We start from the raw sequence: 22973 nt of genomic DNA on the forward strand, positions 1-22973 counted from the left end.
ATAACAGCCTATGTAATAGGGCCTTAGGACCAGATTGCTACATAACATGTAATAAAAGGTGTGAATGCCTGTTGTGCTTTTTTAAATTGGCATTCCATTTTGAGAATCTGTTTTCCGTATAACTTGGGTATCTAGCACCATTGAGTGGAGAGCCTTTTGGTTGGTATCCTTACAGGAAAATGGGAAACTTCAAGAGAAGTGTGTTGTCCAAAATGCAACCTGTGGAGACCACAGCACTTGGAAATTTCTTGGCTCCTTTGTTCTTGCAGGCACATCTAGCTATGTCTAGTAAGGCAGCTCAGCCCCACTCAAGTAATCCTAATTGGTGGCATTTCCCAGGATCAGTTCTCCACTGACATATTGGTGTCTTGTTATTTTGTATCTGTGTCATTGGCTAAAGGATATATCACTCACTGTATATTATACAGTCAGGATTTCTGTTATGTGAGTAACTAAAACCAAAATTCAGTGGCATGGCAAGACCTATAAATAAGAGGAGTGACATGTAAAAAGGGGAGCGTCCTAAAAGAATCGCTCATTAATCATAATTGATGTAAAATGTTCATTTAATTGTAATGTTGATTTGGGTCAAGCTCAGACCAAGTTTATGTTTGAATATTTTGTCTTCACAATATCAGATTGATGTGATAATTTCCTTCTGTTATGTCTGTAGGCGCTGATTTCCCCACATCTGGGTGGCTTGCAGGTTCTCTGTGGCATTCTTCAGTTGCCCCACCCAGTGGCAGAAGCAGCCACACACGGAGACACAGCATTACATCTGACAGTGGCGATACCGGCATAGGAACTTCTTGCTCAGATAGTCTGGAAGGTGAGTAAACACTTCCGCTTTTGGAGTAACTTTGATTAAAGATTTCCACAAAAACATGAAATGGCCATATACAGGGTGATTCAAGGTGTGTGCATACTGTATATAGAGAGTCATAGGTCTTATATAAAAACTGCAAAACCACATGCCTGTGGTAAGCATTGAGAGCTCTGACTGGACAGTTACCCCCATGTAGCTAAAGAGTCTTGTGTAATACTACTATGTAGGGAGTGTCCTTTTATTCTAGTAAGGCTAAGTCCACACCTGCGCCTGGATTCTGTTCGGGGATCTGTCCCCAAATCTGCTTGAAAAATGTGGAACAAAAAGTATTGCTGAAACTGAGCAGAAACCTGGCAAACCCCATTATAGTTTATGTGGTTTGCGGGCTGCCATGGGTAGCTGCTTTTTAAATGGATTAAGGGGTTTCCATTTTTTGGATTCCCCTGTGGCAGAAACCTGAACGCAGGTGTGAACCTAGTGTTATAGAACATCGGATGTGTGCAGTAGAGAAACTACAGGAAGTTAATGTAGGTGATCAGCGTATGAATGGTGGGCCCCAGGGAGCCCCTCTATTTCTCACTGTACAACCACAGCGGTGTGTGCACTGCTACTCCATTCTATGGGGCTCTCAGAGGCAACAGCAGAACCTGTACATCCTGCACCATTCAATGCTCCAAGGGCTCCAGTCTTCTATGGTTGTACTTGTGTCTATCAGGTACAACTCTTCAAGGTGAGCACAACACAAGCCGTTTGCAGACACTTCTTTGCTTCTTACAAGTATCGATAGTCACTTTTCACTTTTTTTTCCTTGTAAATGGTTTATTTTAGTTGTATCAGCGTTCATTTTTCCTTTGCTATTCAAAACTCACGGTCATGATCCCATGCTGTAGAGGTCCCCCACCCCCCATACAATGTACTAGACACTGCTATCATGACATTTAATATCTTGTGGTAGTGCTGTTTGTGGCGGTGGCTTGCTGAGTCTGCTTCTTCTTTTTTGTACAAAGATGCTAAAGATTGAAACTGGTAATGCAAATATGGCTGAAGCTGTTAGATGAAACTGATACGGAGCTGGAGGTTGAGGGCATAATCTTCTAACACATTCTGGTGTTACAGCATATCTACTTGTCTTTGAGAGTCTGCAAGAAGTACCGGTAAATAGTTGGAGCATACTTTTTTAAGGGGATCTCTGCATTAATAAAATAGAACCCTAGAATGCAAACCAACTTTCTAAGGCTCTGTTCATATCTGTGAAAGAATCTGTCACAGTTGATGGAAAGAACAGTGAAGGTAAAATGACAGACAGTCAATTGGGCTGCATTGAGGTCTTTTCGTGTAATAGATCTTTCATGGCTTCCATGCAATTTTTCTGTTCCTATGATGAAATAGAAAATCTAAAATAACTTTTTGAACTCTTGATGCGGATACTGTAAAGGTATAAGAACCCACTTGTTAGATGTTTTGTCCAGAATGACCCTTCCATATGCAGAACCCTATAAACTGCCCTCTGTGCCGGGCATTAAAAAGTTGTGTTTTGTCTTAGTGACACAGAACTCCGACGACATTGGGAAAGGAAGGATTTAGCAGTGATAGATTGGTGTAAGTTTGTATAATGGTATTTGCCAGAACTGGAAAGGCAACATTTTCTGTCTGCAGCTCATATGTAAAGCAGTATAGAGTGTTTTTCACATTTGACTACATCCCCAGTTACTTCTCTACCGTTACATTCAAATTGACATTTGTGGTATTTTCTGCGCCTGCTGGCAAGACACGAGCAGAGTTACAAGGTTTGAAAACTGAGACTTCCTGTTAATATAGTAAGACAGGAAACCTTGTATTGTTCTCTACTGAGTTATGATTGCAGTTTTCTACTTCACTAGTTTACGATGCGTGTCCCTTTATAATAGCCCGCTCCTCTTATGTCATCGTGACCAAAAAGGACATGTGCGATTACCGACTTTTGACGTAAGTCCTTCCATATTATGGCAAATGATGGTTATACTGGTGATGATTTACAATATTCCCTTTAGTTACTTTTTTATTGAAATATTGATATCATTTTTTTCAGGCAAAAATGTTGAAATGCATTGAGCTAAAAATGACCTATAGATGACTTTTGCGCAAGTTAGTGTTTTCTGCATCCAAAGGCTCTAGTCACCGTATACTCATTGCTTATGCACTGCATCCTGATGGTTTCCACTGATCCATAGTTTCCAGTCTGTCCCTTAAGGAGCAATTTCAATCTGACAGATGAGAAGTTCTTTTAACACTTGTTTTTTTTTTTTTTTTTCTGTTTATGTCTGTAGAAGCTACTGATATAAAAGTGCGAAAGCTGAAGCCAAGCCTCAGAGTCTGCCGAAGGATGGCACACGTAATCAGTTTAATATACAGGGGACTTAGTCAAGGCTGAGGCCTTGCAACTCAGTTTTATCAGTATTTAAGCCACAGAAAATACAGTAAGATTTCCATGGGAGGTAAATGCTTCATTTTCCACTAGTTGCAAAAAAAAAAAACAGCTAGAGGGGAAAAAAAAAGTGTCCTGCTTGACCTTCTGGCACATTCTACCTGATCCTCCCTTTAATTGTGAATGGGAGTAGTAAAGCTTTCTTCTCATAGCAAAAAGATTTTACATGGCAGATCCTGTCGTAAAATCTGTCATGTGATCTTATCCTTATAGATCTGTCATGCGATCACTTCCATGTCATCTTACACTTCTAGTTCTGTCTATGAGGAGTTTTATAACAGTACTTACATATTATACATACTTTTATGAGCAGATTACCCCCCCCCCTATGTTCCATTGATAATGTAGGACATTCCTTTATCTCTGCTAGTCAGTGTCCTTTATTAGTGTATGATGAGTTTTTCATTACTGGATATTAAATGAATATGAGAGCGCATTTGTCTGTTATTGACATCTTGTGTTCAGTATACTCCTACACATGTTGGAGACAGGCCGTGTGGGAGGCCGCTCGGCTTATGAATCATTGCACTAATAATAAGATGTACTACTCAAAGTGATACTTCTTTACCAAGGATACGTAGAACAAATTATTCTGATTGATGTGTACCTGTCTGAAGTAAGTATTGTGATAATGCCTTTTATTAAAGAAAAGGGCATTTATCTGCAATTGCAGAAAAACTATTTTTATTTTTTTATGAAAATGATTACTAACTTTTAAGACAACTTAGTCTCATTTGATAGAGCACTTGATTCTGGACCAAAATCTAATACACTTTATTTATAAATGTTTCTGTTTTCTACCTGAATCTCTCTAAAATTCCTTTCAAGAGGTGCCTCCTCTCTTGCTAATTTTCTGTCCATTACCTGTTACTAGGAAGGTTCCGTCTTTTGAAACCTGTAGGCTCAATAAAGGAGCACAATGTGTGGCAGGGTGGGGGTAGTCTCAGAGCTCAGATCAGAGTGAGTGTAAAGGGAGTCTAGCTATTTCTCCCTTAGACTAGTTGTTTGTGTCCCTAAATCTCTTATATTATGTTCTATAGCAGACCTTGGCAATGTACGGCCCGCGGGCCACATCCGGCCCTCTGACTACTTCTATCCAGCCCGCAAAGCTTGTAGAAGTTCGTTCAAGGACCTGAGATGATGTCATCACAGCCTATCACCAGGATAGGCTATGACTTGTTAGTGGGCGGAGCCACACGGGACTGTATGCTTACTGAAAGCTGCCGGCAATGGAGGCTGCTGGATGATAGAGAGAAGAGACAGCATGTGTGAGCAAGAGGGGGGAACTAGGGGCAGATGTAGGGGGGCAGTTACACTGAATGCACATGGAGGGGGGACATTAAACTAGGGGGCAGATGGAGGGTGACATTAAACCCGGGCAGCTGGAGGAGGATTTTAAACCATGGGGGGTAGCTGGAGGGGGGGACATGTCTTCCTCTAGTTGCCCCCAGTTTAATGTCCCCCTCCAACTATCCCCACTGTTAAAAGTCCCCCTCCAGCTGCCCCAGTTTAATGTCCCCTCTAGTGTCTGCTAGTTTATACTGGGGCACCAGGAGAGGGACTTAATACTGTGGGACATTTGGAGGGGGACATATAATGTACGGGTGACTTTAGGAGGATTATACTTTGTGGGGGCACTTGGAAAGATGATTGAGAATGGGCGGAGTCAGCATAGAAGTGGGTGGAGCTAAATATGCCGCAGCGCGCATGGCCCTCTAGAACCGTTACAATTTCTCATGTGGCCCCATGGGAAAATTTATTGCCCACCCCTTTTCTATAGTATGTTCACATCTTGCTTTTCTCAATTATTTGTTTGCTCCTTTATAGTTACTCTTAACAAAATTACTTAGGCCCTATGCGCATCTGCGCTCGGCTTTTCGTTTGGGGGGTCCGCTTGGGGACCTCCCGATCAGAAACCTATACACATTAAAAAACGGTTACCTAGGAAACCACAGGGATCCTATAGACTATAATGAGGTCCATGTGTTTTCCACACGAAACATGCAAAGAGAAAAGTGCTGCTCGGTCAACAAAGGTTGCACATCCCCCGAGCAAGACCTTCAGCATGGATGTTTGATCTCTTTTCATTTTTAGGTTCTTATTCTGTGTACATTGGCTTTCTTTCTAATGTTCACCTTTATTTAGTTTACTGCCCAGAGCATTGTATTGTTTAATGTATCTGTGAAGCTGCAGAAAGTTAAGTATAAAAACAAAAAAACAGTCGCAAACTCTTGCATATTAATGCAATTTTTAGTCCTGCAACACGTCGTCATGTAGCCCTAGCCTAAATTTCATATTTCTTTTTTTCCTTTGTGATAGATGAGGCCTAGTTACTTCTCATCCCCCTTAGAAGATGTCTAATGATAACATATTTGTCTGCAAACCACAGAAATTCCCAGAAATCACTTCATGCAGAAATGGAATCTTTGTTTTCAGTTCAGACTTGTTCACGGACACTCCAACTATATTGGGAGCTAAGTTATTTTTGGGATCATTGGTGTTTTTAGACATGAAGTGGTTAAGGATTCCTCACACTTACTGGTGGACTGGGAAACAACTATCTTAAATACCCTAAATACCATGCCATTCATTGCACTTCCTTGGAATTCCAGAAATGCTCATCCTGAGTCACAGATGATCCATTGAGAATAATGGACGTTACATGTGCTGCCGGAAGTCTGCTCTGTATGGACCCTTCTAGGGCTTTAAAGTTTGGGGAGCAGAAATCTGCGTTTTGAGAACCCCATCTCCACTATCCCAGTAACTATAGTATACCCTTTTTATGAGCCAAACGGGTTAAAAAAACAAAGAGATATTCTTTTATTAATGTAACTATACAAAAAAAAACAAAAAAACTTTGCAAGTCTTCAGTAGGTGATACCTTTTTTAATGGCTAACTCATAATGATGACAGAATATGACGTTTCGAAGCTTCCTCTGAGCTCCTTCTTCAGATATATCTAAAAACACCTTCTAGAGGCTGCATATTTATAACTGGACACAGGGGTAGGATTACAGGAGGGAGGGGGAAGAGGCTTATTACTATATACTTATAAAAACAAACAATCAATTGCCAGATCCCAGGTTCTTATCTTAATGGCTGTCTTAATGATTTGTATAAAAAGACATAAACCCACGTGCGACGTTCATTCCATTGTCCAGCGTCTGGAATAGGGTCATGGCCTTGTACTCATAAATCAGTCGCTGTTTCCTTGATTTAAAGTTCCTTTTAAGATCAAGATTTTCATGTCATTGATGATGTTATGTTTTTAGATATATCTGAAGAAGGAGCTCAGAGGAAGCTTCGAAACGTCATATTCTGTCATCATTATGAGTTGGCCATTAAAAAAGGTATCACCTACTGAAGACTTGCAAATTTTTTTTTAATTTTTTTTTTTATATATTTCATAACCACTGGCTAACACGGTACCAAAACAAACATTTCCCTTGTAACTATACATTAATACAATACATTGCAAATATGGAGTGGTAATGTGATGCCCATTCATTCATGCCCATTGTTGTCAATATGAACAGTGTTGGAGCAAGTCTAGCACATTGTAGCATCCTTTCTCACTACTGCAGTTCTGTATATTTCTATAGATTTCAGGTTTATCCCCACACAGAGGTCATGTATTTTTCAGATACAAAGTCATCACATCCATTATAACCATCTTCTGGTTTGTCATAGATACCAGTGATAATCGGGGCTGTGGAGTCTGCGATATAATTATTACTTATTTCCAGAATGATAAGCCCCTGTGGAGGGAAAGGGAGTATCAGACTCAACCAATCTGATATACATGACCTGACCTAAGTCCTGGAAGCCCCTTTAAAGGCGTTGCTTGGTGAGATATAATTTTTTTAAGGAAAAGGACAGAAAAAAAGTTAAAAGGATAACTCGCTGTTGTTCGCTGATTTGCTTATGGTGTTCTCTGTTGCTCTCTACTCCTGGTACCTTTCTACTTGCAAGACATTGCCTACTCAGCTAGTCAATGGCTGTAGCAGTGGCTCACTGCTATCAGTAATTCTGCCATTTCTTTTGTGCATGGATGGGCCCAGGAAATAGAGAACACCGGTGACCCAGTAAGTGCTAGAATGTTACTGTTAGAAAATTGGGAAACTGAGTCTTGGTTTGTTTTTGTTTTTTGTTTGTTTTTTTTAAAACTCATTCTGCCCTTTCTGTCAAACCCCCCCCCCCCCCAAAAAAAAAAACAAAAACAAAAAAAAAAAAAAACAAGAAACAAAAACCATTATCACAAAGGACAGCTGTAATGACAATCTGAAACCGCGTACAGAACAAACGTACCAATGTTCTGTGTTTAATAATGGCCAAGACAGAACTCCTCTTGACTCCATTTACTTGCTTTATTTGAGACTGTGTACTCCAGTGAGAAACCAGACAAAGAATACAGAAGGGTCAAAGTGGATTTCAGAATTTCATCTAAAGCAACCAAAATCCATAAATAAAATATATTAATGTATTTAAAAATAAAAAAAAAAAAATTTTTTTAAATGTTCTGCTCTGCACTTAGTCGCATGCACACATGCTGTAAATGAGATTTTAGTTGTGAATGTAAAGCCTCCATCTCGATGACCCTAAAGTGCACTCGCTGTCGTTACATTCCCCGGGAGTTTTACTTCTCCACATTGACTCTGCTTAGTGATAATTATATGGCCTTACTATATTTCAGTAACTTGAGGGACATCACTTTCACACGTCGCCTTTTCTGCCAGATTGTAACATTATGAGCAGCACAGAGGAAGCCATCTTTTGTCCCTAATGGGCCGATATAGGGTTATGTTTATAATAGGTATTTTTAGAATGCCCGTTCTCTAGTGCCATGACATTTCCAAAGCCTAATGTAATAGAAAGGCATTGCAGAGGAAAAACGGCAATGTAAGTAGTTCAGAGCCTGTCCTGAGGTAGGAGGGAACGCTCTCTAGAGAGTCTTGGCAGGCTTATGTTACGCAGAGAGGTAGCTGTGCCAGATGGATCATCTTTTTTTTTCACTGCCACGCAAATACAATTTAAAGAGGACACAAACTGGTCAGATCCCTTCTGAATGTCACTGCTTTAGCCAGAGGTTATTTGGATAGAAACGCGATAGCTCACAGAATGCTGCTTACATTTGCAGGCTGTATTAGACCAATTACATTGTATGCTGTTTTAGGTTATGGCATAGATCTGATAAATTTTGTTATACATTTATTTTTTTTTACATGGATGGAAGCCAGTCTTATCTGTAGTTTTTGCATTTATTCATGGTCTATTCTAGAAAGTTAGTTTATATAGTAAGTTATACAGATAACAGTACGCAGCAGCTGCCGTCTCTTGTTTTTTGTAGTAGCTCTTCAGGAGTTGTTACATCATTTTCCCAGACTGGCCATTGGGGAAATTGATTGTACAAATCCCGTGTTCTCCCTTATGTGTCTGAGCACATAATATCATATGTGTAGGTCTCTAAGGATCCTGACTGCGGAAAGTATCCTGTAATATCTATGGAAGATATGATGGACAACATCTGCAAGGAATCTTTGTTCTCCCTGTGTTTGTATGGGTTGTATCTGCTTTCCTCCCATACTCGAAAGACATACAAATAGGGAATAGTGAGTCCTACTGCGGACAGTTCCTTGGAATATGATTGTCCTAAATAAACAAATATATTTTCCTTTACCTCTCTATGTTTTTATTCACACGAGGCATGGTAAGGTGCCTGTGCCTATCCTTGATTCAATATTATGTACAGAGTCTACTGAGCCATCCTGATAAAGGGGATACCAGCAGGCTGAGAATGGGGTCAGGTAATAAAAGCTGTGATGGCTAGCTGAGCCACTGCCACTCCCTGTCCTGGGACTGCACACAGGGGGCGCTGCTCAGCCCCTCGCTGACTTTTGTAGGTCACCGCTGTGGCCATTGATTTATGGTCATTTCCTGTGTCACAAGAGGGACCAGGCAGTGGTGGACAATGGAGAGCTTTAGTATCACTTTTTATTTTACTTGTTTGTTTTTGCTTTTTTATACCATATTTAGCCTGTTTTCAGAAATGTTAGTCATACGGAATACCCCTTTAGTTAAACATTGTTCTTGCACTGTAGCATCGTAGTATCGGCCTACTCTCCCCGGATGCCAATACAATAGCAGATGTGAACCAACCCTAAGGGCCATATATATGTTTCTACAAGTTTATCATCTCTCCTTATCACTTTAGTGGCCCTCTGTTAAACTTTATCCAACTCTAGGACATCCTTTCTATGTACTATGTAGTTTCTATAGTACTATATACTACTGTATGTAAGTTGTATGATATAACTATCCATATATACAGTACACATGTATTGATTCAAAATGACTGTATTGGGGAATTCTAGATCAATGGGGTTGGGGGGAGGGGAATGAGCTCAGGACTCTTATCTGTAAGCCAGAGAAGGTGACTAGAAAGGGCATCTTTTACTGTATGGAAATCTGCAAATCTATGCATTACACTCTTATGTCTTTGATTTCAGTGTAATGCTTAATTTTCCCAGTAGTGGAATAACATTCATTTCTTTATATATTTTAGCTTACTTATATTGCGCCATCATATTCCGCAGCATTTTACATAGTCAGTCACTGTTCCACATACACAAACAATGTCCCACCCGACAGACACAGCTCAGTGGTCAGGAGACTCACCATATGATCACATCTAGAGGCCTGTTAGCCATATTTGCAGCATCTTGGTGAAGCCATTGCAGTGACATTACAGCTGCTTGCCATTGTGTGTATGTGTGTCTTTGTTTGGCATCAGGTGTAGGCCCTGCCATTAGAGTAATTACATTCTTCACACATTCATGAGATTTTCATATGAATAGGATCCGGCTCACACATTGGGGCTGGGAATTGATAATCTCCTTTTGCTGGTCCTCTGGGAGCCTTAGGATGATTGTTTTGTCTAAATCTGGGATCAGCATGTTATCCTGCGCCACGGACCCCCGGCTAAAAGGTTTTTATCCTGCACTGCTGTTACACAGTATTTTATTTGTCTGCTTAGTCTCCATTAGCTGTGTGTGTGGTTTTTGTTTTTTCCACTATTAATATAAACAAAAGCATACAAGGATACAAAATATCCATTTATAGTACATTGTATTTATTACAGCGCAGCTTTATTCTTCTCTTTATTGCATCTGTACCTGCACTAAGAGAAAAGCGTAGATGCTAAAAACCTGAAGACATCTGTATTACCTTTAAACAAGAACCTGGAATGCTCTGTGTTACCATTACTAGTCTAGGTGTAGGTATATGTCCTGGAAACATTGAAGTGTCTGCCATGTTCCTTGCATGGTCCCTTCAAACAGCTGATTTGTAGGGGCGTAGAGCGTCGCACCCCCACGGATATGGTATTGATTCCTTGCTTATCTTGAGGGTAGGCCATCATTGTGTTGATCCTGCAATACTCCTTTCAGCTCTATTATTAAACTAGAACAGTGTACAGATGGCACATAGTGAAAAGAATAATTTATAGTTATTACAGCATGCCTGGCAGTAATTTGGGTTTTGTGGACAATTCATATAATCGAGACGCTAATATAGCAAAAATAACACAATGTAACAATGTGTATGAATATGGTCTCATGGTACATAATATAGGTGATGGGGGTTGGAATAGATTTTTGGGACTTTCCTTTAGTTTTGTTTATTGCTCTGACTGCGTGCTGTGAATATACATTATTCTCTTATGTTTGCTGTTCTGAACAGTAAGACTATTTCCTTCTTAGTGTTTCTGCTCTCCTCCCTTGTACACGCCATATGCTACTTGTTAGCACTCTAACCTCCATCCTACCAATCTACTTAATCCTGATCCCCCTCTCTTGTCACGTTTCTTAATTGCCGAATCCTTATAGACAGAGTGGACACATTACTATTAGAGCAGAAATACTTAATATTTCTCTTTCAAGGCCTGGAGATGAAATTTGGAATATGCAGTTTGCTAGAACAAAAATGTCTATGAATATTGCATAAAATGGTGATATTTCTAGCATAATAATTTATAATTTATGGGCTCACTTTGTTTCATTCCCTAATTAATGGTAATCTGACGTGAGCTCCCTAACAAGACTGCCTGGGAGTGTTCACATTGCATTTCTGAAGATCGGAAACTACTTTATAAATCAGAAAAACGCATGCTGTTTTAGATGCAGCTTTTTTATATCAAGAGTGAAGTAAATCCAGCAAGGAAAAAGCAATGTAAATCCTTTAAGTCTGTTAACAGTAAATTGGTGCTAAACCTAATCCCAGCACTTAGTACAGGTGATGCGACAGTTTATAAATAGGCCTCTGTTATTTAGATTTGGAGTCTCATCTTCATTAAAGGGATTCAATCATTAAAATTAATTTTTTTTCTCCCTAACACGTAGGAATAACCTTAAGAAAGGCTATTCTTCTCCTAGCTTTAGATGTCTTCTCCGGGCCGCGGTTCGTTAGAAATCCTGGTTTTCTTCTGTATGCAAATGAGTTCTCTCACAGCATTTGGGGCGTCCTCAATGCTGCAAGAGAAATCTCCAGTGCCGCTTCTATCTTCGCCTGGAACGGCCTCTCCCTGCGTCGTCTTCAAACTTCTAGGCATGCGCAGTCGGCTCTGCCGTCGGGCCTCGGGCAGAGCCAACTTTGAATTTTAATGATTGAATCCCTTTAATATTCGCTGTTTATTCATATGTAAATGGAGGGAAAAGTGCTGGAGCTGAGATAAGAGCTGAAGTAAGTTAAGGATTGCTCCCTAAAACACTCCCTGCCCATAAACCATGGTATTGAATAGGGAAGTTTAGCATAAAAACTTGTTCTGGCTTGTTGTTGTGGACAGATAAACTATTGGCTCCAGATTGGTACCAATTAACATTTATGAAAGTGCCATTTTTTTTCTCCCCCTTAATATTTGTATTCTTGCACATGTCTTATTATTTAGCCCGTGCCTGGTTGTTGCTTTGTTAATAGAGATGCATTTCAATAATAAATGGATGAAACCTATTACTAGGAATAACTGTTAAAATATTAAGCTTTGCTTGATATAAGTGGTCGTGCCATAAAGGACAATTATCTCATAGTCACAGTATAGGTATATATGTCTAATCCTAGTTCTCAAATGTCCACCATACTACCTCCTTGTGAATTGGATAGCCAGTCTGCTTATTTTACTGGCACTCCAATGACTACTATGGGGCTTCCGTTATTGCAATCGCCAGTCATTCAAGGGCACTGATGCTCCATTCACAAGGAGGAGGCTTGTGGGACTTTCAGTCTTAATCACCTTTCATGTGAAATAGTGCATCCTATGCTATACAGTAGGGTTTTATGTAAGAGAGCTTCAACATGTACAAATCAATCACTGCCTTCTGACACAGAACCATTGCTCTTGGTGCAGAGACCTAAAACCTGGGTGGGGGTCAAACTTGTTTTAATCTCTGCCTATTTGGTAGAAATGGGCTTGATCAAAGAGGTGGAATGGACAGTCAAGTGCAAGGTACGCTTGAGAATGTGGCCATTGACAAGTATTGCTTCCTGCACCTCTGCTTTGTGTCTGTACTGGTTTTCCTAGATGAGACCCTGTGTGATTAGAAGCTTAGTGGTGCTGTATTAATGATGGATGGGGAACAGTACTTTTTGGCTGTATTCCTGACTTTTTCATTGATGATATGCAATTGTCATGTGCTGTACCAAGAGTGAGATGGCCAATTAAAGTGAAAATGATGCACCCTCCCTGTAGACTTGAAATGTTTGTAACCTCTGATATAATCTGTAAGGTATTGGGAAGCTGCAGGGTCGGCGTTAGGGGGATGGTACAAATTGTGCAATTCCCCAGGATTTCCATTCTCAAAGGGGCCCCAGGATCTGGAGCCTGATGATTCCAGATCCTGGAATCAGGCCACTTTTTTACTCACCTGTTCTAGGGGTCTGGTGTCCTCTTCTGGTGTTCCAGATGTTACGCTGAACCCTGGCTTCAGAGGTTATGTGGGGTGTACAGACAGCGTGCCCCACGTAACCGCTGAGGCTAAATTACAGGCCTCAGCGGTGACGTCCAAAACGTGTGATGTCAGCAACAGAGAATAAGAAGGTGACAGCGGAGCAGCGCAAGGGCCCAGGAGAGGTAAGGCAAGGTGAATATAACTGGTTGTTATTTTCCCTTACCTCTCTTGGGCCTTCCATTACTATACTCTGGGATCTGAAAAGACCCCAGAATATAATATAATAATAGTATTGAGGGAGTCTGTAGGGCCACTGTGGAGCATTACAATGGGGGAGGGGGCCCTCTGGAGAGAATGTTATATTCTGTATGGCCTCTGTGGAGGACTATGTTTTTTTTTGTTTTTTTTGGGGGGGGGGGCTCTGAGGAGCATATTATACTATGGGCCACTGTAGAGCTTTGTACTGGGGAGCAAGGGGCAGTGTGGGGAGCCTTTTATACTGTGTGGGGCCACTGTGGAGTGTATTATATTGTGTGGGGCTTCTTGGATGCATATTACACTGTATGGGGCCATTGTAGAGCATTTTGCTGGTTGAACCCCTCTAGGAAGTATATTAAACTGTGCGAAGGCCATTTTGGAGCATTTTATACTGTGTTAGGTTAATGTGGAGCACTATACTGGTGGAGCACAGTGGGTTGCATAGTATACTGTGTGGGAAAATGCCTCCTTTGTTGGAAGAAAGGAGGCATTATTATAGAGCGTTTCACTGGAAGACGATGGTGTTGTTTTCATATCAGCTTTTAATTTTGCCCAGGGCCACACTTTGTCTAAAACTTGCCCTAGGAGGCTGACTCCTTAGATATAAAAGATAGTTTTCTGTGCAAGGATCCCGGTAGAAGCTCAGTTTCTTGGGTTGCTGTGTATGTGTCTGTCCTGGATTGGCAGGGTTATAGATAAGGCCTTGTGCTATGAATTGTGCCATTATATAAATGACTGGACAGCTGTGCCATGTTACACGCCACAGATCTGCCAGTGAGAATGAACACAGCTTTAATGTCTTACAATGTGCTGCCGTCACTGATCTGTGCGCCTTGCACTGCTAGATCACGGGACAAGGCAGTATTGTCACTTCGCCAGTAGTATGAGCATTTCTGCGGTTATACACAGGCCCTGCCTCCTGTCAGCAGGTTATATAGTCGGGAAATGTATCAAACCAGCAGCAGACACTAAAGAAATGCAAACCTAGATTGCTCAATGCCATAATGTATGTGGCTATCCGTATTCTTACTGTAATATCTGAATAGAGGATCGTGCGGTAACCCCATGCAGACCCCTAAGTAGTCACGAAGATGTAGGCCAGATTAAACATTGGTTTCCCATTCTAGATAAATCAAATCAAAAAAGCTTTATTGGCACGTCCGAATAGATATTTGGCATTGCCAAAGCTAGTAAAGTGGGGGGGGGGGGGAGTGGGGGAGTTGCAAGATTGCAAGATGACTTATCAAGACTTTTATGTTGGTCTAAATACCTGTAAAAAAAAAAAAAAAAAAAACCTACAAAAAGAGGTTTAATGCATGTGCTGCTTGATGCACCAAAACAGTATGAATGTTTTCACTGGAAGGTATTACAAAGTAGCAATATTTGGATTTTTCACGGAATTGTTCTTTTAAGTTAGTCCCATGTTGAGTTGTCTTACTCACCTCTTTGCATTGAAATAGACATGAACCCTCAGCGAATTTGGGAGTGGTAAGAGCTATAATGTGAATGAGTGGTCTTCAACTTTCATAACTTTATATTAAATGGAAAGCCAACAGCTAGAATGAAGTAAATATATAAAAAGTGCAGCTACATGATGTTACACATCAGTGTTATTGACAAGCCTCAGAAGTTGAGATAATTAGAATAAAGTAAGGGATCATGAAGGCAGTGGCTTACAGCTGTGATGTGACATAGTGACTCTGTAATCCCAGTTTCATTGCTGAGCTGGATTTGCTTTTAATGTGGTTAGAGCTTTTTTATATCTCATGTCTGTACAGATTGTAGGTAGATGTCTATGACTAACTGTGCTGCAAGTTTCCCAGAGCAGTTCAGCTGTTCTACAGCAGGGCCTATTGCTCGCATGTGTCAGGCATGAAAACCTGCTCCTGCAGGCACATGGTTCATAGCTCTTAACCCTTTGGTATTGTACATTGACTTCACAGAATCCCAAGTATTTCTAAGTGTGTGTTAATTTCTCCCATTGAAAAAGCCCAGATGTATGGGACAAGTGACACAGAGAATGGCTGCATTTGCAATGGGGAAGGGGGGATTTTGAGTATTGTCCAGAGTAACTTAGGATCATGAATGAATTGGCGTCAGGCGGACTGGCAGGGGAGGCGTTAAGTCATTAGAGGGCATAGTATTACATGGGTTGATTCATGCTTTCTATCGATCTGTTCCTGTCTCAGAGCCGAGCCGCTTGCAGTTTCCTGTAGCTTCTTGCTCCTTCATACATCCAGTCTGGCTGCAGATTACCAGTTACAATGGCCCTTTAAAACTTAAGAAAATGTCCCCTGCTCGAGATATTAGAAGGTGGAGTACGTATCAGTAAAATGCAAAAAAAAAAAAAAAAAAAAATATATGAATGCAAGACATGTACAATCCCAGCCATCTGTCTGCTTAGGCTGCAGCATCTGTATGTACTGAGCCATCTTGTGCCATCATGTGCCAATCTGTTCAGATGCCTACAAAATGGAAGCTGATGAAAGGCAGAAGTGCCACAATACTGTATATTCCAGTGTGTGTTTGCTCTACCTATGCAGCATTTCTATTCTTAGCTTACGTGCGTATAGTAGCTGTATAAGGACAGGCAGAGATAAACAGACCTTAAAGGGACAGCACCGTCCCCTTAGGTTGTTCACTTCAGACACCGGGCTATAGGGCCAATTAGAGTTATAATAACCACTGAACCAGGCATTTATATTAGGAGTCTGCTCTGTTCTCCTTAGGGCCAGTTCACACAGAGTTTATGGGCGTGCATTCTGGCACGTATACACGTGTCAGAATGTGAGCGCTCAAAACAGTTCCCATTCATTTCAATGGGTCATTACGGGCAAAATTACGCGCGTTATACACCCGTAACAACCCATTGAAATGAATGGGATCTGTTTTGAGCGCTCACATTCTGACACGTGTATACGTGCCAGAATGCGCGCCCGTAAACTCTGTGTAAACTGGCCCTTATAGTGGATGAGCTGAGGTACAGTGCTTTCTCTATAGAGACTTCAGAAAAGGTTATTGGTGGGAAGTCAAATGTGAGATGCATGTTGTTTATAAGACTTGAAATCTGGCTGCGCCCTACCCTTGACCTGTGTGTACTTGACCAGAAGGATGCATTTAGAAAGCTGCTTAGGCGTGAGTAATCCTGTTAGGCTCTGCTAAGGACAGTTCATTTCAGGAGTTGTTTGATCTGACACCTTTACCTTACCCTGGGATCATCTTTCGTGACAAAAATGTAGGTGCAATGTGCGGAGTATGGAGTGTGAGTTTGACAGTGGTAAAGCTCTAGTGCCAGTAGTTGATGTAGATTTCGGTTTGTCATTTACATTAGTAGTGAGGGGTTATTGCCGTGAGGACTCATTCCCTTGCATGTTGGTGCCAGCAGAGAATTATTCACTCACTCTGTTATACTACATGGAAGATACAAAATCTACCAAGCCCTTCATTGGTGCAGGAAAAAAATCCCCTGACAACTGAGTAGACACCTGACTTATCAGACTGGTGGGGCCTAAGCACCACTTTAATGCGGTTTTTATTATATTCTGATATTTGCTGAAGATTGTATTGCTTCAATTTCATATTTAACATGTTTTTTTGTTCTTTTTATCATTTAGATCATTCAACTTCCAGTGGCACATCCACATTTAAGCCAGTGAACCCACTGGTCTGTCTTCCATCTGCCCATGTCATGCCCTCTACTGCTAGGTCATCACTGCCTAGACATAGAGAGGACAAGCTGGACCCTTCCTGTTGGGATAGTGGCTATTCTTTACCAGGAGCTAGTAGAACATATGGCCATACTGACACTCCGCTTGACATGAAGGACTCCAGGCCTATGAAGAAGTGGTCGTCTCTTTCAAAATTGAGTACTCAGGACGCTTTTGGTCAGGATGGTCGAATGGACAAATCTGGGTCACGACATAGCCTTGAACGCATGGGTCGAGAGAGTACTCTGTCCCAGCAGCCACGAGCCTATAGGCCAGCATGTCTGCACTACAGCATGGAAGCTCTTAAACTGGATGATAAGGATCTAGATAAGAAAGATTTTATGGACATTGAGATGAAGTATAAATATGACAGCTGCAGCAGTAGTGACTTTACTAAATCTGCTCCACAAACTAGGAGGCATACGTTGGATATGACCTACAGTGCCTTACCGGAAAGTAAGCCTTCTATTAGTGACTCATATGTGCAAAAACACGGTTATTTTGGGTACCAGGCTGGAGCCAACTTTCAGTCCTCCTTAAGAACGCAAATGTGGCTTTCAGATCAGCTCCATGCAAATTCTCAAGACAGACGAACTCCAGAGGAATCATGTTGTTTTTCAGCTTGGAATCCATTAGAACATCTTCGACAAGATACAGAGCTTACGCAGGTACTTACAGCTTATCTTTGATTATGCCGCCACCTTGTGGTTACTTAATGCAGTTGCAAATATATTTAACAAAGTGTTGTCAAGCAAAAATACAGATCACATGTATTATTATTATTATTAATAAATATTATATATATATATATATATATATATATATATATATATATATATATATAATTTTTTTTTTTTTTTTTTTTAACTAATTAAAACCTAGATAGTAAAACTTGTTTTATGTTCAGGTTGTAGGGTTTTTTGTTTTTTTTAAATTCTACTTTCTGTGTATGTATATGAGGCAATCTTGCCTTTACTACCGTTAGTAACATTCATAGAGATGCTTTACAGCAGGCAGATAAACCATAGACACAATAGTCTGGAGATGGGGTCTATGGCAGGGTTTTTAAGCTTGCCCTGTGACCTGTACAGTGGTCATTGTGTATTTGAGAGGGAGTTGGTGCAGGTAAGGTATATCCATCAGCTGTTGTGAATGGTGGATTCTATCTGTTATCTATATTTAAATGATATCTGGCAATGTAATCCTTCCTGTGCTGATAGTGAGGCGACTTCTACAAAGTAATCTTCTACAGAACCGGAAGTGTCAAACTTTCATTAAGCTTTTTCTAGGTTCATACTCTAGGTACACACCTTTTGGGTCCAATTGGGGCCCTGAAGAAATGGAAACCCTATCCACTTAAAAAGCTTTTATCAGCAGACCTCTGTAGACCTCATAGACTATAATGGGATTGTCCGGAGTGACAACTTCAGGATATTTTGGTTTTAATTAAAAACATATCCTACTTCCTATCCTACTAATATTATAAATGAGAAAGTTTGTATGTTTGTGTGTTTGGATGTTTGTTACTCAATCACGGAAAAACGGCTGAACGAATTTGAATGAAATTCGGCACATAGATTGTAACATCGATTAAAATATAGGCCACTTTTTATCCCGGTAAATGACATGGCTTTGCGACTGTTATGAATTTATGTTCATATACTATATTACACTGCCCTTATCTAAGCTTCTGAGAAAGCCAGGTCTGTTATCTCTCTGTGTAAACACTCAGCTAACCCTCAGTGGATTGTGTACATGCATAAGCATATTATCTGATCTGCTCCAGGCAGTGCAGACAAACTGACATGGGCAAACACCTTTAATCAAAATTGGTAGTTTGTCAATTTTAAACATGCCGTGAAAAAGAAAATCTAATTTGTCGCAAACAACGACAGCTATGAAGGAAGCCAGAAGTCAACAGAGTTCTCCCCAAGCGGAACTGAGGGGGATCATCGATGCCTACAACACATGCATTATATGGCGTCGCAGCGAGCTGCAGAATTTCCGGATCAATTGCAGGCACGGTGCGAAGAACAACTTCAATGCCAGGCCAACTGGAGAGCTGCCGAAGCAGGCGGATTATCAACGCCAACAACACGCTCATATGGCGTCCCAGCGAGTTGATGAGATGCCGCAACAATCACAGGCACAGCGCAAGGAATGAGTTCAGTGGCAGGCCAGCTTAAGAGTTGCCGAATCACCAGAGCATGCGGATCATCAACTCCAACAACACGCTCATTATATGGCATCCCAGTGAGCAGCTGAGATGCCACAACAATCACTCCCACAGCGCCAGGAATGAATTCAGCAACAGGCCAGCTTCAGGGCTGCCAAAATGCTGGAGCATGCGGATCATCAACGCCAACAACACGTTCATTATATCGCGTCCCAGCGAGCTGCTGAGATGCCAGAACAATCACAGGCACAGTGTGAGGAAAAAGTTCAGCAGCAGGACAGCTTGAGAACAGCCAAAATGCCGGAGCGGGCAAACCATCGACGGCAGCAATTTGCTGAATATAGGTGGATCATCCACCCCAACAACCCGCAGACGAAGTCGCGGGCAGAGGCTAGTTTAACATAAAACTTGATTTTTAAAATATGTCATTTACTTGTGATCCATTTCTTTTAGAAATGTGTTGATAACCAATGTTTCCTGAATAATCTTCTTATTCTGGTCAGGTAACTGAAGATGAGCTCCCATTCACTAAGCTTCAGCGCCTGGACCACTACACTGATCGTGGAGTTTTCTGCTTCTGCCTCCATGTTCTGTGTATGTTTTGGTGCTGGCCGCTGCTATGCACAGCTGATTTATTGGGGTTCAGGATAGGTTATTAATATCTTTAGCCTAAATAGTAGTGGCCTTTAGCAACATATTTTGCAGATATCCACAGAAAAGAACATGCTAGTGATAAATTGGTAAATGCATTGACTTTCAGGTTCTGACTTTCTAAGGCTAGGTTCACACCTGCGCCCGGTCTTCACCTGGGAATTTCATTCTCTGCTTTAAAAATCAGGAGAGAAAAGTCCTGCAAGCAACACTCTTCTCTCCGCGTTTTTTGCCCTTTTGTAGTCTATGGGTTCCGCAGGTTTCTGAAGGTAACCACTTTTTTAAGCGGATTAGGTTTCTGTTTGTGGGGGCCCAAGCAGACAACCCAAAAAGGAATCCTGAACACAGGTGTGAACCTAACTTAAATGTCCAAAGATGACATATTTTACTTTTTCTGGTCTACTTTACACAAATGAAATGTGTTTCTTGCACTGTACCACTGTTTATGAAAAGGATATTTTATAGCTCTTAAAGCTGGGGCCGCCCCTCAGTGGGATCAGTTGTTAAGGTGACTTAAAGGGAATGTGTCACCAGAAAAATGACCTTTTCTTTTCAAGTTTTATGTCATACTAGCTGGTACCCGCGACTTCGTCTGCGGTGATTGTAGAAGTGGGTATATACAGGCGTGGGTAAGGTTTTCGTAGTGTGTATAAGGTATGGGATATGAAATGTAAGTTTATATCTTGTTTTTGCTGTAATTCAGAGAATACGTGAGACTTTTGTGTTGAAGTTACTTTGTATTAGAGCTGCTATATATACGGTGTTGTGAGAAACTTTACATAGTGACTTTGGGACAGAAGTATTTGAAGTTAACCCTTTGCCGCCGATGGCATTTTTTGATTTTCGTTTTTGACTCCCCTCCTTCTAAACCCCATAACTTTTTTATTTCTCCGCTCCCAGAGCCATATGAGGTCTTAATTTTTCCTGGGACAAATTTTTCTTCATGATGCCACCATTATTTATTCTATATAATGTACTGGGAAGCAGGGAAAAAATTCAGAATGGGGTGGATTTGAAGAAAAAATGCAATTGTGCGACTTTCTTATGGGCTTTGGTTTTACGGCGTTCACTGTGCAACCCAAATGACATGTCCCCTGTATTCTGTGTTTGGTTACGATTCCGGGGATACCAAATTTATATGGTTTTATTTACATTTTGACCCCTTAAAAAAAATCCAAAACTGTTGAAAAAAATTATTTTTTGAAAAGTCGCCATATTCCGACAGCCGTAACTTTTTTATACGTCTGTGTACGGGGATGTATAGGGCGTCTTTTTTTGCGGGACCGGGTGTACTTTGTAGTTCTACCATTTTCGGGAAATGTTATTGCTTTGATCACTTTTTATTCCAATTTTTATCAGAATCAAAACAGTGAAAAAATGGAGGTTTGGCACTTTTGACCATTTTTCCCGCTACGGCGTTTACCGAACAGGAAAAATATTTGTATAGCTTTGTAGAGCGGGCGATTTCGGACGCGGGGATACCTAACATGTATGTGTTTCACAGTTTTTAACTACTTTTATATGTGTTCTAGGGAAAGGGGGGTGATTTGAATTTTTAATCCTTTTTATTTTTTTTTTTATATATTTTTTTACTTTTTTTTAAACTTTTTTTTTTTGCATTTATTAGACCGCCTAGGGGTATTGACATGGGTGGGCGGTGTCGCGGATTGTCAGAGGGGTGGGGGTCGGCAAACATGGCTGCTCCAGAGCGTTAAAGAGAGCCTCCTGGAGTATCGTTAAGGTGAGGGGCAAAGTGGTAAAGTATATGTGATTGTGTGGGGTTAGGGGTGAGGCTGTAGAGGGCAATATGAATTTTGTGGCTTGCTATGGTCCAAAGTGTGTGAGATTGCAGAGATGGTGGTGTGAGTTTGGGTTTTGTGGGGGTCCTGGCACAAACGTATGTGCGCTATTGTGACGAAAAGTAGCCTATTGCGCAATCGGGTGTATTAACTATGTTTGTGGAAACTTTCAGCCAAATCGGTCGAGCGGTTTTTCCGTGATTGAGGAACAAACATCCGAACATCCAAACTCACAAACCCACAAACTTTCACATTTATAATATTAATAGGATGTATTTGTTAAAGAATTTTTGGTGAGGATTTTAAAATTTTTCTATGTATTTATTTTAAAAAGTCTGCAGTTCTGACACTGTCCATTAGGCCAAATAATTTGCTAAGACTTCCTGTTTTCTTTGCAGCAGCCACCTGGTTTATAAGCACACACATAATCACGTGTTTGTAGAGAAGACACAGAATTCTGCAGTCACAATAGAGGATTTCACAGCTTATCTACTCTCCTTGCTACACAATGACCTCTGCCCATGTTTCAGAGGAGGCCTAGAAAACTCTCCCACACAAGTGAATAGGATCTGCTCCAGCCCATGGTGTCCTTTTGTAGGAAACAGGAACAGGGTTACTGGCAAAAGTTGGAATTACAAGATTTGTTTGTATATAACAGCTCATTTGGGGCCACAAAGGCACGCTTCTGGCCTCTGACAGGTGAATGATGCCCTGTGGATACATATGTACTCTGTATGATCATATGCCTCAGCAGTCCAGCAAACAATAGAGATCTTTTTTATTATTATTTCTTACAGATATCATACAAGTTCTGTATCAGTAATCCATTCTATTAAAGTATATTCCCATAACTCTGGGTGGAGTATTAGAGGTCTGTACAAAAGGGACCCTTCACGGCCTTAAAACATGGGCCATAAAAGCAACTGGTCCTGTATGAGTAGATCTTCCTGATTTCTCATAGTATTTGGTAATAAGGATATATGAAGATCCACAGGTTTTATGAATGGATTGTACAGTTACAGATTGCTAGAGGGTGTTATTTGGCACATGGCCCTCTGGATGTCGCTGTTGGCTTCCATAGATGAAGGCTAGCCTACACAGAAATGTTTTGCCATATTTCCATTCCCTTCTTTTTGTTGTGGCGGTGTATGGAG

General features: G+C 40.9%; 1 protein-coding gene across 2 annotated transcripts in view; it reads left to right on the forward strand.

Moving 5' to 3' along the window:
- Positions 1–22973, forward strand: part of CEP85L (centrosomal protein 85L) — a 109519-nt gene that overhangs the window by 35075 nt on the left and 51471 nt on the right. For both annotated transcript variants that reach the window (XM_075268052.1, XM_075268051.1), the window contains exons 2-3: positions 674–829; positions 17101–17861. In XM_075268052.1, the coding sequence (XP_075124153.1) occupies positions 674–829; positions 17101–17861 (917 nt within the window). The remainder of the gene's footprint in view (positions 1–673; positions 830–17100; positions 17862–22973) is intronic.

The sequence above is a fragment of the Leptodactylus fuscus genome, chromosome 3 (assembly GCF_031893055.1).
Source record: "Leptodactylus fuscus isolate aLepFus1 chromosome 3, aLepFus1.hap2, whole genome shotgun sequence".
Lineage (NCBI taxonomy): Eukaryota > Metazoa > Chordata > Amphibia > Anura > Leptodactylidae > Leptodactylus > Leptodactylus fuscus.